At 33.8% G+C, this 18,366-nt stretch overlaps 1 protein-coding gene across 1 annotated transcript in view; it reads left to right on the top strand.

Moving 5' to 3' along the window:
* The window catches only part of TMEFF2 (transmembrane protein with EGF like and two follistatin like domains 2), a 262,310-nt gene that overhangs the window by 13,883 nt on the left and 230,061 nt on the right, over positions 1-18,366 (top strand). Inside the window, exon 4 of the mRNA XM_066345763.1 lies at positions 3,490-3,516. Within this exon, the coding sequence (XP_066201860.1) occupies positions 3,490-3,516 (27 nt within the window). The remainder of the gene's footprint in view (positions 1-3,489; positions 3,517-18,366) is intronic.

Here is an 18,366-nt window from a genome sequence, read left to right as displayed (position 1 = left end):
GATACCAAGAATGATGTAGGTAAATACCAAAGAGTACTAAAGAAAGAATATGCTTATTCAAAATCATGTAGAATATCTCTCTGACAATTGCCAAATGAGAGTTAGTAGAAAATACTCATAATAAGCAGTCAGAAAGATATGATTATGGCTAACAACCTTTGGTAGCAAAATTTCTCTTACTTGCCAGCCTCAAAGTTCCCAATTGAATAATCCATCCCTAGCTCATTCACAGACAGATTTCTTCAGGATTTAATTAGCCAGTATTACTGAATGTATCTTTCATTGACTTATAAATCTAAAAGGTTTTGAATCTGAATAATGGTGGAAGAATCAAAGTAACTTTGATTAACCAGGTCTAACTATAAATAAATCAGAGTTCTGACTTTTGATCTAAAGGAGATTCTTGTTCTTTCTTCATAGATTTTTTATTTATTTTTAAATGCTGTTTGATACTGAATGGAGCTGACAAGTTGTGGTCTCTAGGTATAAAAGGCAGTAAAAGATATAAGTTTATATTTATCATATACGGGTTGGCTAAAGTAGATTTATAGCTGTGAGTACATGAAACACAGAGTTAATAAAGCTATTGTAATAATCATAACCTGCAAGTCTTTTTCCAAACAAATAACTGTAAACCTACTTTTGCCAACCTTGCATTTCTTTAAACTTAAACATCACTTTTTGTCCAGAAAATGGTTTGGTATTGGGCAGTCTGGTAAATAGCCTCACTGTCAGTTTCACTTTTTTGCCTTATAAGAAATGCATTGACAAGGAGCTCAGATTCAAATCCAATCTCATGACTTCTTTTGCTATGTTTTTCTGTTTCACTAATAAGGTTTTAGTATGCTATTAATCTCTTGTTTGCCAAGATGACTCATCTTATAGTCCAGAAATCATTAAAGCTTTCCATCATTATTTCATAATGATGCCATGAACTTAAGTGACCCTTTTAAAAATCTATTTCTCCTTCATTTCCTAAATTCTCAATGTGGGTCAAATCAAATGCAAATTGTCGTAAGAGCCATACTGCATGAATTTTTGAAAACATACATGGCAAATGCAAGCCAACATTCTACTGCAATTTAAAAATATTTATTTCCCTGGCAATGTCATTTACTAGAAAACATATAGATGAATAGGAAAGATGTTAACTCACAATTTTAATTATTATATTCTAGACACAGTAATAAGCATTTTAAAAATTCTATTGTGTAGTACTCCTCAAAATAACCCAGTGGGATACACATTACAATAGCCATTGAATAGAGGACAGATAACCTTAAGAATGTTGAATGACATTTTGTATGTCATCCAATGAATAATGTCCTAATGTTTGGAGTTTGGAATCCTAAGCTTTTATGCATTTCCTTTTATATGCATGTAAGTGTAGAAAGGTAAACAAGACATGGACCTTTTTTTTAAGTGAGAGAAGGAGAGATACATAAACAATTCCATATGCACCCTGGCCAGGATCCACCTGGCAATCCCTACCTGAGGCTGATGCTCTGCCCATTTGGGGCCTTCTTTTCAACTGAGCTATTTTTAGTTCCTAAGGCGGAGGCTGGACAAAGCTATCTTCAGCACCCTGGAACAACTTGCTCAAATCAATCAATCGAGCTATGGCTGTGGGAAGAGAAGAGAGTGAGAGAAAAAAGGGGGAGGAGGGAGAAGCAGATGGTCACCTCTCCTGTGTGCCCTGTCAGGGAATTGAACCTGGGACTTCCACATGCCAGGCTGATGCTCTACCACTGAGCAAACCAACCAGAGCCATCATGGATTTAAGGAAATTTATCATCTTAGTGAAAGAAAAAAAAAGAAATTATACAACTCAAATAAAGCACAGGTAGAAAGTATTAGTGCTATAGTAGTGTAACCTAATATTAGCCCCTGATCATTGTAAGTAATACTGAATTAAACTTTCAAATTAATTCAAATAAAATCAGTTAAATTTTAATTATAAAAGTGTATAAAAAAGAGATTTGATGGACATTGACCATTCAAGCTCTGCCTGTTCAAAAGCGATGGTGCCATGACTTAAGGTTGTCAGTTCTGTTGACAAGGTTATTCTACTATGGAGATAAATGTATCAGCCTTTTTTGATCTGTTATCATTAAGTAGTCAGGTCACATAATTAATATCTTTATTTTCTACATTTACTAAAAAAAGGTTTTTATTATCCATTGTTTTACCAACCAGCTTGTCATTAAGGAAAGGTTATGATGGCCCAGAGACATAAGACTTAGTCATATTAGCAGTTAATAAAAGACTTGACATTCCGATTTTATAAAGTGTTAGAGCCTGTGAATTTAGTTAATATGAGTTTCCACCAAGGCTGACAATTCAAACTACTGCTCCTTTATAGAAGCCTAATGCCTAACATAACAAGGATGGCTACTGGGGAAGCATCCATTCTTCCATATGGACAGCCTTCTGTGGATTTTCATGCACCATGCCTTTTTCTGTGCAGTCCCAATCAATAAAGTGTCCATGGTAGCAAACAATAGTGTGTTGTTCTATATTAATTGAACTAAAATATCAAGTACAAATTTATGGAAGTGGAATTTGATATTGTTCTTAAACTATGGGTTGAGCTTTCAATGTGAGATGAGGGCATATCAGACAGAGAACACCAGTATGTCTTTTTTATGAGTATTAACATAAAAAATATATAACCAAGTGTATTTAGAATGGAAAGAAGTAGGGAGGCAGAAGGAAGATGATGTCTACATTTAACAAGTGGAGGCAGATGGAAACTCAATGGTGCTAACTTCCAACTAGAAAACTGAATTCTCAGAAATAGACATCCCTGACCAGTTGTAATTATGTAGGAAGGAGGGGGGAGAAGAAATTGAGAAAGAAAAATGCAGAAAGAGATTGTTTTTTATTGCTAGCATCACCTAGGATATATTCAACTTTAAGCATAAAGGCAAAGTTCATCTCACTCTTCTGCCAATTTCAGAAACAAAAGACGCTCTTGGTGGTAGATAAACTCATCCACAATTTTGGTATTTGGAAAATATATTATCAATTATATAAGAAAATATTTATTTTTACACTAATTTTCTCTTTGTAGATATGTGATTTAAAAGAATATAAAATTTAATTATGAGTTTATTTGCTGCATACCTTAGCTATGTTTAATTTTTAAATTTCACTGATTGTTATAATCACATTTTCAATCTTTTGTTAATTGTACCAAATTTATCCTGATTGAAATAAATATATGAGAGAGTTTACATAGTCCAGTTTAGAAATTAATTTAAACCTAGATCTTTTCTCATGAGATTTAAGTATGAAAGTAATAGAGAATATATTTTACAAATTAAGCTAGACAAATGAAATTGATGTTAATATACATTTTCAGATTAAATATTAATGATTTTCTCAATTACCTTACTGTCTTAATAAAAAGAGTAAACCATGGACTAAAGGGTTATAAATATTTTAAAATATTTTTCATGCAACAAAGTATTTCTTTTTTCCTTCCAGATGCAGGATCTGGATCTGGAGATGGAGGTAGGACTTGCTTTTTTATATATTTAAAGACTTACATGTGGATATTATTTGTGGACATTTACTTATATATTTGCCATTATAGATTTCTGAGAGAAATTCACAAGTCACATTTTAGGAAAGAAGAGAAAAAAATCATTGACCTTATTAAGTAAATGTATGTGCCATGCAGATTCTTTGCTGTATTTGTGAATTATACTTAAGAATTCATTGTTTACTTATATGTTTGTGTTTGAGTTATGTTTGAGATAGATATGCATGTCAAAACTTCCTAGCAAAAGATTTCATGTACATTTGGCAAGGCAAACAGAACTCATGAAGAAATAATTTAAATATTGGTTTTTTAAAAAATAATATTGCTATCAATTTCCAGGTATTAATATTAACATATATATAACTATCTTGTAAACAAGGTCTTAATTATCAAATTAGTAATTTGAAAATGAAGGAGCTTAAGTTCATAAAAGGAAAGAAAAAGTCATAAACCAAATTTAAAGTAAATGAAAATAAGTGTTTTTTATTTCATTGATTAAATTAATCTTTATTTATTTTTACTAAAGTAAGACATGTGTATGTTTTCGTTATTTAATTGTGTTTTTAAGGAAGTATTTAAGATAAGAAAGAGTAAGAAACTAAAAATTTAATTTCATGTACTTATTGACAGGATTTTATTAATGGATTGAACCTTCATTGTAAATTTCCCAAAATGCATTATCAAATGAAATCAAACAAAATTTCACCTTTATGCACAAGAAGAAAAAAATACTAGATTTAATTTCAACGGGAACAGTAAGAGGAGAATGAATAGAAACATAAATATTCTCAAGGCTTTGCTTATGGAGCATAAAATGATTATATGTGTGATTCCAAGTAAGGTTTAGTTTTTAAATGCATAATTTGATAACATAAAGAAAAGAAGGCCTTTGTTACAGAAAAGTCATATCTTTACTTGTTTTTGCATTATTGCAAACCTTATCTAGTTCAGACAACACATTAAAAAAATATCAAGTAGTCTTATGTAATGAAAGGCTTACCAAGTCCAAATAAGCAATATACAGAGAGCACAATTAGAGAAACATATTAGAGCACAATTTTTTTAATGAAGACTAGAACTAAACAGCAGTCAAAATTTAGTACCAATAGAGCAGAAAATGTATTTAATGTTGCATGACATTTGACAGTCATGTGATGTTAAAATAGTTTTTTCACTACTTCTAAGAAATGAAGTTTGTTCTTTCCCTTCCTCTGATTGATTAATGTATTATAGTATTCCTAAGCAGTTTCTGTTTCCCTAGTAGTTTGAGAAGAAGAGCAAATTAAGTCTTAAGGAAACACAAAAAGAAAGCAAGTAGTCCTTGAGTAGATGTTTCACTATTAAAATGTTAAGAAACTAATCAATTTTGCCTGACCAGGCAGTGGCACAGTGAATAGAGCATCAGCCTGGGATGCTGAAGACCCAGTGTCAAAATCCCAAAGCCTGTCTTGGGTGTGAGCTCATTTGGCTTGAGTACAAGGTCACCGGCTTGAGCGTGGTATTATAGACATCGCCTTATGATTGCTGACTTGAGCCCAGAGGTTGCTAACTTGAAGCCCAGGGTTGCTAACTTGAGCTAGGGGTCAGTGGCTCAGCTGGAGACCCCTGGTCAAGGCACATATGAGAAAACAATCAACAAACAACTAAAGTGCCATAGCAACAACTTAATGCTTCTCATCTTTCTCCCTTCCTGTCTGTCTGTCCCAGTTTATCCCTCTCTTTTTCTCTCTCCCTCGCACTAAAGATATAAAAAGAAACTAATCAATTTTAAGAGTTATTAGTAAGGAAATAGTTTCTATGAAAAATTCCATTTGTATCCCAGCTATTTAGCATTATGTGTAGACTCCCTAACATTGCAGATACTGTGTTGAGCTTCAACTATTCTACTTTTCATAAATTAAGTCTTGTTAATTTTTAGCATCATTTTTTTTTGAGACAGAGAGCAAGACAGAGGGACAGATAAGGACAGGCAGACAAGAAGAGAGAGAGATGAGAAGCATTTATTCTTCATTGTGGCACCTGAAGTTGTTCATTGATTGCTTTCTCATATGTGCCTTGACTGGGGACTACAGCAGAGCTGGTGACCCCTTGCTCAAGCTAGTGATCTTGGGCTCAAGCCAGCGACCTTGGGCTTCAAGCCAGTGACTTTTGAGCTCAAGCCAGCAACCATGGGGTCATGTCTGTGATCTCACACTCAAGCCAGCAACCTTGCGCTCAAGCCAGATGAGCCCACACTCAAGTCGGTGACCTCAGGGTTTCAAACCTGGGTCTTCTATGTCCCAGTCTGATGCTCTATCTACTGTGGCACTGCCTGGTCAGGTAATTTTTAACATCTTTGAAAATAAAATAAAATAGATTACAGAACACAGAATATCTTTATCGTTCTTTCTGGCAAAACTATATATACTTTTTTTTGTTTGAGTCTTCTATCATATTATACATTATTTTTCATTTTTATTTATTTTTTAATAATAAGACATGGTTTATGTTTAGTTTCCAGCTTTCATTCATAGTAATTAGCACTTACAAATGCAAGAGAAGTCAACTTCACTCTTCCTTATTGCATTTTATATTGAAATACTTAATTCATTATGATATCCTGTCATCTGAATGTTAATTTTAAGAAATAATTTTAATTTTATGAATATGATGTTTATAACTTAAATTTTATACCTTAGCTGGAAATACTTTCTTTCCTCATTTTCTTATGCTTTTTGTTCTTTTTACTCTTTCTTTCAGTTATTGGTGCTTTATAGTAACTTGGGGAAAATAAACTTAACAGATAATTGTTTTAGTAAACAAAAGCATATAACCCATTTATTTCTGAATTGTATGTTTTTAAAGTAGTTGTTGTGAAAGTTGTGGTAATGAATATTTATTCTTAGTGACATGAACTATACTGCTAACAAAAATTAGGGAATATTTTATTACTTCATATTCATTTTTAAATATCTCTTAATTTTTGTGATCAGTATATTTTTTAAATTAGAGATAGAACAATTTTATTTTAACTGGGCTAATGTTGTTTTAGTCTTTTTATTACTTTGTTCTAAAATATTAATGGATTTAATATTTTAAAATATTTGTTATTGTACACTGTCACAAAAATTAAGTGATATTTTATAGCTTCATATTCATTTTGAAATATCCCCTAATGTTTGTGAGCAGTATATTACAAGATGCCAAAAGAGCTTGATAACTTGAACCTAAAACACTTAGGTTAGCCTTGGCAAGATAGTTCAATTGGTTAGAGCATTGTCCCAATATACCAAGGTTGCAGGATTGATTCCTAGTGAGGGCACATAAAACAATCAACCAAAGAATTAATAAATAAGTTGAAAAACAAATCAATGTCTCTCTTTCTCTCTCTTTCTCTCTCCTAAGCCAAAATCAGTTTCCTTTGAATTAACCAGAAGTGACTGCATTACTAGAATTGGTTAATCTAACAATTTTAGCTAATGATTATTCTCACTGAGAACGTAGTCTCAATAGTGTGTATTTAATTAATAATTGGGACATTTTTGCAAGCACTTTTTATGGTTAATGGTTATATTTTTAATTATTTTAATGAAAGTTAACATAATTTCCAACTGGAGTGCATTGATCTGAATACTGAGGGAGCAAATTTATTTGTGAAACATTTATATGTGTGACTATCATAAATGATATCATTAAACTTCCAAATCAAAAGTTACTTTAAAATATATTAATTTTTAGTTTTTAGATTATTGTATGTTTTTTAAATGAATAAATATATTAGCAATGAAGATTAGGTCAGATTATTTAAAAATTAATTTAAGTTTAACTTGCTCGCTCAAGAGCATACCTGTCATTTTACTACATTTGAGGGGCCATTTTTACAACAATATAAAAGGGATATAAAGTTTTCATAAAATTTATATTAACTTGTTAGTGTACATTTTATAGAAAGTTTTAAAATCTTTTTTTTTTTTTACCTGATTCTTTCTGGTCCTGTTGGTTCTGGTTCTTCTCTTTTAAAAGAACTATTTTTAATTTATTGGGATCTATTTATTTAAATGAAACAATTAGAAGGGCTAACTTAATTTTGTAAAACAAGTTTGTTGTGTCTCCACATGATCTGCAAATGTGTATTCATTTATAAAGGTCATTTGTGAATAATATGAAATAAATACTGCATAAAGAAATCTTGACTTTTCCTATTTCAGTGATTGTATCTCTTTAAGTGCATAAGAAAACTCATCAATACAAAGAATAATTTTATGTTATTAGTTTTGAACCCAAGACCTGTTGTTTATGGAATTCTTTGCAAAGAAGTTTAGTTGGAAAAAGAAGTATCTACAGCAAATAACCTTTTTGGTTAGATTAAATGTTGAAGAAGATTCAGATAAACTATAATTAACTTTATATGCATTCCATAAAAAGGTAATGTGTGATAATGAGTAAACCAAATTTTAAAAAATTCAGAAAGTAGTTGAAAGAAAAGAGTTTGTGTTTTAAGTACTTATATATAAATGGAGATTTAATGTTGTAAATATGAAAAAGGGTGTGTGTGGGAGGGATAATAACATCTTATCCACCTGCAGACTTCCTTAAGTAACAAATACTGCAGTAAGAAAGAAGTACTAGAAGAGCCAGCCTCCTCTCAAAATCTCTGAGTGTGTGGGTGATAAAAGGATAATTTTTAACCCCTACTTTTCTCTCCAAGTCTTTCAGTCATAAAGACAAGTTTATGAATATTTTTATTACTCTCTTTTAAAACTATTTCTGGATAGATGAGACTTTTGGTATATTAGAGTCCTACAAAAAAATAAGTCCAGTAAAATGAGAATTATATTTTAACTACTAAAATAATGATAAATACATTATCCTGTATACATTTTTAGAAGTCTGGAGGAATTCACAATTAAATTTTAATAAGATTATGTGGCATAGGTAAATGGGTATATTTTTATTTCATAAGCTAAAATGAAACACTGGGCTTATGATTGCAACTTATATAATTATGTAATTTTAAGAGGAGAATTTTCTAATAAATGTCAGGCTTTTATAGCAATAAATAAAGCAAAATTTATGCTTATTATTTGTGAAAAATCTGATTTTTTTTATTTATCCAAGTAATTATTGTTATGATAACTTTGTTGTAGAAAACCTGTTCTGATATGCTTTTATTTAATACAAATGTATCCTGTATAATATTTCTTTATGTAGTATTATTCAGATTTTCATAATTAAGAAATTTGTTTCACATACATTTTGAATAAAACAATAAATGTTTACATTGCAATGAACTGTAGACCTTACACAGCCATTGTAGATTATATGAATTGCTAAAAACAGGGTTTTAAAAAGTTTGAGACCCTAAAAAGAAATTAAAAAAAAATTCTTATGTTTCTAATGTGAATTTGATGATATTGAGATATTTGGCTAAAATGAACAAGCCTAATATATATATTCTTGGTACTGTGGCAAGATTTCTGGAGCTGTAAAGATGAATAGGACACAACTCTTTACACTCAAATAAGTTACATGTAAATTCTCTTCTTAGCACACAATGGGAAAAATTATAATTTTCATTTACAGAAGAAAGCAATTCCTTGCAGAAGTAAAATATTAAATATATTGTAAATAACAAAGAACTGAATATTCATTTTATAAAATATTCTTATATAAAGCTAAGTAATGTATTTGTTCCATGTTGCCAGATTTATTTCCTTTCCTTTGCAAAGTAATTTACTTTGCACCTTTTTTACCTTACGGTCACGGTCAAGTTCTGGCAAATACAGTATGTTTCGCCATGTATTTTGTCCACTGGGTTCACATTACAACCAAAGTCTGACATGTGTCAATTGTTAGCCACTTCAGCTGAAATACTAATTCGGCAAAGAGATTCTTCCATGTATACAAAGTCTGAGATTTTTCCATAGTAGTTTATGGGGAGACAAACAGAAACTATCCTTGATTTTTTGTTCCATGCCTGAGGGCTGCTGTTCATTCTGAATGTGGACTTATAACCCTCTGAACCTCAACTGAAATCTTATCTCAGCTTTCCATAGGTTGGGATTTATGTTGCTTTCTCTTTGCCTCAAATAAAAGCAATATGGCAACAGTAATGAAATAGAAGTAGAATGAATGGGAAACATGTAATAGATAATGAAATTAAAAAAATATTAAAAGATAACAGAAGGTGGGAAACAAAGTGAGAATGACGGAAAATGAAAAGGAAACTTGTTACCATCATGGCAATACTTTGTTTTCTCATATGGCTACCATCTTAAAAATAAATATCACTTTTTTTTCTTCTAGTAGAAGAGTAATAATTGTCTGAATTTCCAAAGAATATTGCTTAGAAATATGAAATGGATACTACAAACTTTTGTCTGAATCATCCATATGGGTTTTAAAACCATGTCTAAGAAAAGGAATGTAATCAGAAAATGGCTTTGGATTTCAAATCAAAAGATTTATATTCTAGATTTTTAAATGGTTTAAAAATGCTTATTTGAATTTTTACTCTCAATCTCCTTGGAGATTCATTGTTTTATCAGTAAAAGAGAATAATATCTACTTATAAGAAAGATGATTATAAAAAAAACTAATGTAAAAAACTTTGAACTCCAAAAAATTAAAAATTAAATTAAAGGATTTTATATTACCTTTGACCTATAGTCCCAGTTACTCTGAGGTATAATTTCTATGAAGAGTTTAATTAGAAGTACAAATCTTTTAATTAGTGATTTTTATCATTTGTGGTTTAAAGTATTGATGCTGAGATAATAATAAATCTCTGAATTCAATTACCATTCTTAGTATTTAGAGATGGCTAGATCTGCACCTTGAAAAGAAGTGAAATCAGAATGTTGACATCAGAGGAACTGTGGCTACATAAGTTGATAAGAAATTATGTTTAAAATTTTAAAACAGCAATTAATTATTCTCAAAAATGCAAAGGTAGGCATAGTGCCTCCATAGAAAACCAGAATGGAAGCAATGGGAAGGATTCACATGAAGAATTTTGTATACTTAAAAAGAGGAATGTTCATTAAGGTTCTGAGCATTGCAATGTTTTTCTGAGTGAGTTCGAGCTTTTTAGAGAGAGATTCTTTTAAAATAGAGGAAAAGATTTTATTATAGTTCTACAACCTAACAGCATCAATTAGAGGAGTCTGAAAAAGGATGCTTACACTCCTGTATAATTATTTTTAAAACATCCTATGGTTCATAGAACATACTATTTTAACATTGACTTATTTAATCACAATCACAGCATCTGGAAGTGTGGATAATGATCAGAAAGGATGAACATCTTACCCACAGTCCCAACAATAGTATAAGTGGTAACTGAGCCAGTCCTTGAACTTCAAGAGGGAAGGACACTACAGTCTACAACAGGGTTCCCCAAACTACGGCCCGCGGGCCACATGCGGCCCCCTGAGGCCATTTATCCGGCCCCCGCCGCATTCCAGAAGGGGCACCTCTTTCATTGGTGGTCAGTGAGACCACCGGAAAGCGCGGCATCGCTCACGTACAGTACTACTTCTGGTGACGCGGGACGCACGCCTCACGGCTCTGGAAGCGCGTCATATCACTTGTTATGGCTAGCAGTGACAAATACGGAACCAGACATTGACCAGCTCATTAGCCAAAAGCAGGCCCATAGTTCCCATTGAAATACTGGCCAGTTTGTTGACTTAAATTTACTTGTTCTTTATTTTAAATATTGTATTTGTTCCCGTTTTTTTTGTTTTGTTTTGTTTTGTTTTGTTTTTGTTTTTGTTTTTTTTACTTTAAAATAAGATATGTGCAGTGTGCAAAGGGACTTGTTCATAGTTTTTTTTTATAGTCTGGCCCTCCAACAGTCTGAGGGACAGTGAACTGGCTCCCTGTGTAAAAAGTTTGGGGACCCCTGGTCTACAAGATTACCCTACCTCTTTTTAATAGCTTTCTGCAATAACTACACTAGACCCTGTATTTGTAGTTTATGTAAATGATCAACCCTATCAACAGTCATATATTTTTATTGTCCTATCTCCTTACTCCCTTCCCACTCTTGTAGTTTTTTTCTGAATTCATCTCTTCCATTTAACATAGAACTCAAACCCCTGTGGGTTTTAGTTGTCTGTTAGTTAAGCTAATCATACTCCTCAGTCCATAGCACATAATGATTGCCATCTATTCGCTTCTATTAATTTCACCCTTTATTCCTTATCCCTAACCTCATTCCTTTTCTTTTATAAGTATTTACTCTAAGGTATTTAGTATACTTTAAATCCTTGGGAAAACAAAAACGAGTATGGTTATGTGTTTAGCAGCGAGAAGTAGTGCTTAAAAACATGCCTAGAGCTACACTCGGTGGATTTGGTCCTGGCTCCACCACTTAACTAGCAGGTGGTAGAAAGGTTACTTAGACTCCTGTTTTCAGGTTCTTCAACTGTGATCTTGACAGGGTTCCCCTGGGTGCAGACTCTGAGGTGGAGTTTTGTATATTTGAAATAAGTAGGACTCTCAGAATCAGCACCGGTGGAAAGGAAGAAAACAAGATTGGGCAGAAAGAAAGCTGAACTGTTGTAGTTCAAAAGAGTCACACCAGGCCCACCTGGAGCTTTCAAGATGGGATGGTCCCTATGAGTTATATGAGTTGGAGGGATGGGGTTGGGCTTTTACACCCCGCCGCTGAGGCTGGCAACCACAGAAAGGGATTGTTGGTAGGACCAGTGGCTGTCTTCAGCTGCAAACTAAACCTGGAGAGGGACTCAGCTGTGAAGTGTCTGTGAGCAACACTCCCAGCAACTGACAAGGGGAAAATGTAGACCTTACATCAGGGGTCCCCAAACTTTTTACACAGGGGACCAGTTCACTGTCCCTCAGACTGTTGGAGGGCCAGACTATAAAAAAAAAACTATGAACAAATCCCTTTGCACACTGCACATATCTTATTTTAAAGTAAAAAAAAACAACAACAACAAAAAAACGGGAACAAATACAATATTTAAAATAAAGAACAAGTAAATTTAAGTCAACAAACTGGCCAGTATTTCAATGGGAACTATGGGCCTGCTTTTGGCTAATGAGCTGGTCAATGTCTGGTTCCGTATTTGTCACTGCTAGCCATAACAAGTGATATGACGCGCTTCCAGAGCCGTGAGGCGTGCGTCCCGCGTCACCAGAAGTAGTACTGTACGTGAGCGACGCTGCGCTTTCCGGTGGTCTCACTGACCACCAATGAAAGAGGTGCCCCTTCTGGCATGCAGCGGGGGCTGGATAAATGGCCTCAGGGGGCCGCATGTGGCCCGCGGGCCGTAGTTTGGGGAACCCTACCTTACATCATAGCATCCTTTACAGTCCATAAAATTTAAAAGAAAAAACAAAACAGACAAATGGCTGCCCTGGTAGAGGTTATTTTTTGCAAAGTGATCCAAACAGTAAACAAATAAGGAAAAACATAGACTATCATAATGAATGCTATGTAGGAGGGGAAAGGTAGGATAAGGGAAGGTGAGGGGTAAGGTTCCTAATTTGTTTGGGTTGCTCGGGAAAGCCTGGACAAATATAAAGAAGATGTGAAGGAACAAGCCTTGCAGATAAGTGAGGGAAGGACATTCCAGGACAGCAAAACCTCTGAAGCAAGTGTATAACTGGGTGTACCCAAAAGATTAGGGATGTTAACTGGACCAAAGTGACTGAGACAGTGCTCAGAGATGAGGAAGGGAGGAGATGTCCCTTCCTGTGAATGAGCTAGAATCCACCACAGATCTGGAGCAGGGGGTATATTATGATCTGATTGGTGACACTACCTGGCCACTCTGGCTGCTGTGTTGAGAACACAGTGTTTGAGTAAGGAAGAAAGTGGAGAAGACTTCTTCAATTAGAAGACAAAGTTTCTTTTGTCTGATTGTTGTTGATGTTCCGCAGTTTGTAGGATGTTGTTTGTCATCTTATATGAACCAGTCTGTTACCCATCTGAGGTACATTTTCTATTGTTCTTTATTGAATAAATACCCTAGATTTTACTGCAGCAAAATCCATTTATTTTCTCTTAAGATATTTTTGTATTTTGTGTTTTATTTAAGATGTCTTTTTCCTGTTTTGTTATTTTTAAGTTAGCAGAAAATTTCCCTTGTTTCCAGACAGTATTTAATACATAGGAATCTCTCTGTATGCTGCAATGCATGCCAAATTGTATTTAATTTGTTTCAAATTTGGATTTAAAAATATAGCTTTTTGCTGTACTAAATATACAATCCATATTGTAGCATATGATTTTCAATGTGTACTTAACAAAGAGTAATTTCATTTTCTCTGGTAAATTACACACTTCTTATAGCTTTGGGATTTAAAAAATCCAAGAAGAAATAGAAAACAATATGTTTAAATAATGTGAACATCCTGGCTTAATGAGTCAAACGAATAAAATTATTCCAGTTATTGTCAGTTAGTAAACTTCTTCTAAAAAATCTTTTAGCTTTGCATTCTGGGCTGTTGTCTCTCTAAAAAGAATAGGAGTAGGAGGAGAACTGGATTATAAATAAGGTTAGACTAGAGCTTCCAAACTGGATCTATTCTTAATTAAATAATATTTATTATAAACTTAATCTTTGCCACATTTTCTCTCATTTTCCAGCTGTCCTTCTCCTCAATCCCGTATTTTGGCTAACTGGGTGGCTCTTCTGATATCAATATTACCTTCTTTTGCTGAAGGCCACCAACAAAATGGTCATTGTTAGTGGAATCAGTTAAAGGAAGATCTCATTTCTATGATGACATCTACACAAAACTGATGTAGTCTCAGCATATCTGGTCCTAGCTACATTAAGAAATCTTGCATGATCTTGTAAGCATTGAATTAGGGCAAGAGTCATTTCAGCTACACTGACTGTCCTCTCCAGAGACTGTAGCACTAATAGAAAAACATGACCTTTGGCAACTTGAATTTCTGACACATTGATTTAAGTGATCGCGGTGGAAACTTGGTGAAAAAAAAAACATGTTGAGCTATATAGTGTCATCTTTCCTGAACCCTTTGAGCTTTGAGATGCAGTCTGAGATCTAATCCTTGAAGGTTGGAGAGTTTACAATGTTGAGAATTTTATTCAGTTGCTCAAAAGAGAACCACAGTAGTAGCTTGAATGTGGTTATGTCTGAAAGTAAGTGTTACTTTTAAATATAATGAAAGAGAAACACAGCTGTCAGTTTAGATTTTTTTAAAAAGGAATTAGTAGTAGAGTTATTGTACTGCATTGTAAGTAATGGGATAATCCTAACTGGTTATATTTTGGAGCTCATGCTTCTGCTGCTTTGAAGTCCATGCTATCCAGCCATGCTAGGTGTTGATTCAGGAATCTCCCTTGGCTTCTCATGAAGAGAGAGCTCCCTTATGCCAGTCTTTGCTTTAAAATAGAATGTGGCAAAGTTATAAAGCCGGTCGAATCCTATAAATCAGTATAGTCTGCAGTTTTCTATTGTGAATTATCCTCAGACCTTTATCTCTAGACCTTCCACAAACCCCCTATCTCAATCCTTAACCATCTCTTGTATAATAGTGAAAAAGAGCCTCCTTACTAGGTCTCTCTACTTCTAATCTTGCCCTCATTTTTTCTTACTTGCACAGTCAGAATGATTTATATAAAATACTTTTCGGAGCATATCATTTCCCTGCTTACAGCCCAACAATGGCTGCCCATCATTCTTAGTATAAAAGACGGTTTTTCTTTTTAAAGTGCATGGCATCTAATAATAGTAAATCAACATGTTTGCTTGTGATTTACCTCATTTCCTAAGAGCGGTGTGCAGAAGGGAAAAATGAAGTTGCTTTAGGATTCTCGTTGGTTAGTTTGTAAGTGATTGAGGTAATTTTACCCTGTGTGACTACTTTATTCCACATCCAAATTACTTATTAAAATACCAGATGATTTTGGTCAAAGATAGAATCATTTGGAAATCCATTTGATGCCTTCATTGAATTTAACACCGAACTAGTGAAAAAGGCCCATCTTTTTTTGAGTTTTCAAGAATTACAATGATTACCTCACATAAAATGTACTTTAGCCGTAAAAGAATATTACTTGGCAAATAAAACACTGGATATTAGTTCCTTACAAACAGAAAGTTTCTTAATTTGATAAGGGAGTAGAACTCTGTGAACTTTAGCTTTTATCTTCTGAAATATGCAATGGTATATGGAGGAGGAAAATGAAGGGAGCCTCCATGTGGTGCCATGGAGATTCTAGAGGAAATGATTTTAGAGTAAGTCACCTCACTGTCACTAAATCTTAAAGATGCAACCAGCAGAATTTCTTAAGACTGGACTTGGCATGTAGTAGGTGTTTGACAAGTATTTGTGAAATTAATGGATGGATGAATGAATTAGCAGAGCACTGATGTCAAGTCCTATCATGACAGTTAACGGATGCATATGTGAACCCAGAAGCCACTCAGCTTTTTTCCAGTAACCTCTAATTATGGTCTTTGACTTACTTAGAGTAAGCATTCAAAATGCCATAAGAGACGTCATTCCTCAAGAAATCTGCTGAGTGGTTCAATTTCTTCCACAAACTCTGAGGCACAGCCCTTGCCCCTATCCTCATCACCTCCATGTTCTTCTGTCTCATCTGTTTTACCCCATTCATATATGAAACTGGAGCAACATGGGAGTGCAGTGCTTAGATATAAAATGATATTTATGGGGGATAAAAAGTTGAGTTTGGAGAAATGCTATAAGAGAGTGTTCTGGTGAGAGAGAACAGGAATTCCTCATGCAAAATGTCACAAGAAGAAAAAAGAGAGCAGTGGTGTTCAACATTTTTTTAAAAAAGGAATTTTTTGTCCAACAGGGAACAAAGTAGTTAGAATTTAAAGTACCTTCTGGCTTGGGTCTGCTGTATTGTTTTTCATGTGTTCTATCTCTTAACATTTCTGTCCATTTTAATACTACAATATTTACTCACTTAATGCATTTCTCCTTTCATTTGTTTCTGTACACTCAACATGTATGTGTTTTAAGAAGAAAATCCAGAAAAAAAAGCATCCCAGAAATAGATTTTCTTCCTAACTTTACCCCACATGAATTTTTCTCACCTATCTAAAGCATCAATTAATGCTTCCAGAGGATATTTCATTAGGAAAAATAGGTTTCATTCTTGCCAGACAAGACAAAGGTTGAAATTAATATTTCATAGTGCTGAGTAGGAAATCTGACAACCTTCCTCTACCCCAGCACTTTTGCAAATGTGTTGTGTAGAACTTAAATACCTAAAAATGCTACTAAACCAGAGGATTTCTAGTTAAGTGACATTGAGAAATGCAGCATATTTTGATCCCTTTTGAAGAATCACAGGCAGGATGACAACTTGTCCCACTCTGCCCAAGCACCCTTTTCCAGGATTCAGCACAGGAAATTCCTCCCTCCAGCATGATTGGTCACTTTAATCACACACTAAAGACTGAAAGTCCATATAGTAAAGAAGCATGCTAAATTTTGTTTAAATGGTGTTTTAAAGGAACATCTCACCATAAAACATTTTTTAAACAGATATTAAAAATCAAAATAATCAGCAATCTATGGTGCACACTTTGGGAAATGCTGCTCCAACTTTATGCATTTGTCTGCTTGCTTCTGCAGTTCTTTTTAGGGGTCTTTCTATTGCCCTGTGTTGCTGGACACATGGAGACTTGAAGAATGATTCATCTATTGTAACTGCTTGAGTCTCCTCCCCAACCTTAGAATAAGAGTACTTAAGCCTCAAGCCGGAAATGTAAAAGAATCTCCATATAGAAATATATTTCACTACTTTGAAATCATTCTTCTTTCAGTCTCTCACAAATATTTACCTGTCTGAAGGCAAATCTTTTGAGAATTTCTAAGGGAAGATAATACATTGTAAAGAAAGTCTTCGAAAGATCTATATTCCAAGTTCTTTTGCTGTTTGTTATTTTATCATTCTGGATAAGTCCTGAATATATGTTGAGCAGTATGTGTAAATTTAAAATGATGAGTAAAGAGTTTTGAGGCTGGCATGATATAACATAGGCATTCATGGGACTCTCCTCTGAGCCCTCTCTCTGTAGTAACAACAATGTCTGAGGGGAGAGAGGAGAATCAGACAAGGAGATAAATAAATAGAATGGAGTATGAACATTTTCAGTGTCTGCAAAGGGGAAAAGATTCAGATCCAGAGCCTCTTAGTTCCACTCAACCATTTTCTTTTTCACTAGCAGTTAAAGGTTGCTCAGGTTGAGCACATCCTACACTTGCCACTGCATCACACACTAGGACTGGTGCCTCCCTCTACACCTGCAAATGATCATAGAAGACAAAGCTCATTTTAGTGAACTCCAAAGGATTGGCCAAGTGAATTTATGAGAGATTCTGTTACACTGAATAATGCATTTGGCTCAACAAAGACTCAAATTTTTCTAAATTCAGAGATATTTTTCTAACGTTTTCTATCTGAGAATTAAAAAGTACTATTTCTGACATTTCTAGCACACAGTATTTACTGATAATGCTGAAGGAGCATTTCCTTTGACAAAGTTTCTAATTTTTGTACCTCTAGGACAAAGCGAAGCAAAAGAAAAATGCAATAGCTGCATAATACTCCTTGAGGTTGCTGGGAATGAAGAGGGATGGATGGGAAAGTGCTTCAAATAGTATATCACTTTTAGGTATGCTTCTTTTAAATTGAACAATGATAGAAACACTGATAAGGTCACAGCACTGCTCATTTACATAGATATATATTTACATGAATCACCTGATGTCCATGCACCTTATCTTCCCTGATAATTGATAAGTCCAGTGTAACACTCTATCAATTAATTCATACTGTCTCTAATTAGACATT

The sequence above is a fragment of the Saccopteryx leptura genome, chromosome 7 (genome assembly GCF_036850995.1).
Source record: "Saccopteryx leptura isolate mSacLep1 chromosome 7, mSacLep1_pri_phased_curated, whole genome shotgun sequence".
Lineage (NCBI taxonomy): Eukaryota > Metazoa > Chordata > Mammalia > Chiroptera > Emballonuridae > Saccopteryx > Saccopteryx leptura.
The sequence above is the reverse complement of the archived record's forward strand: the minus strand, read 5'-3'. Positions and strand labels throughout refer to the sequence as shown.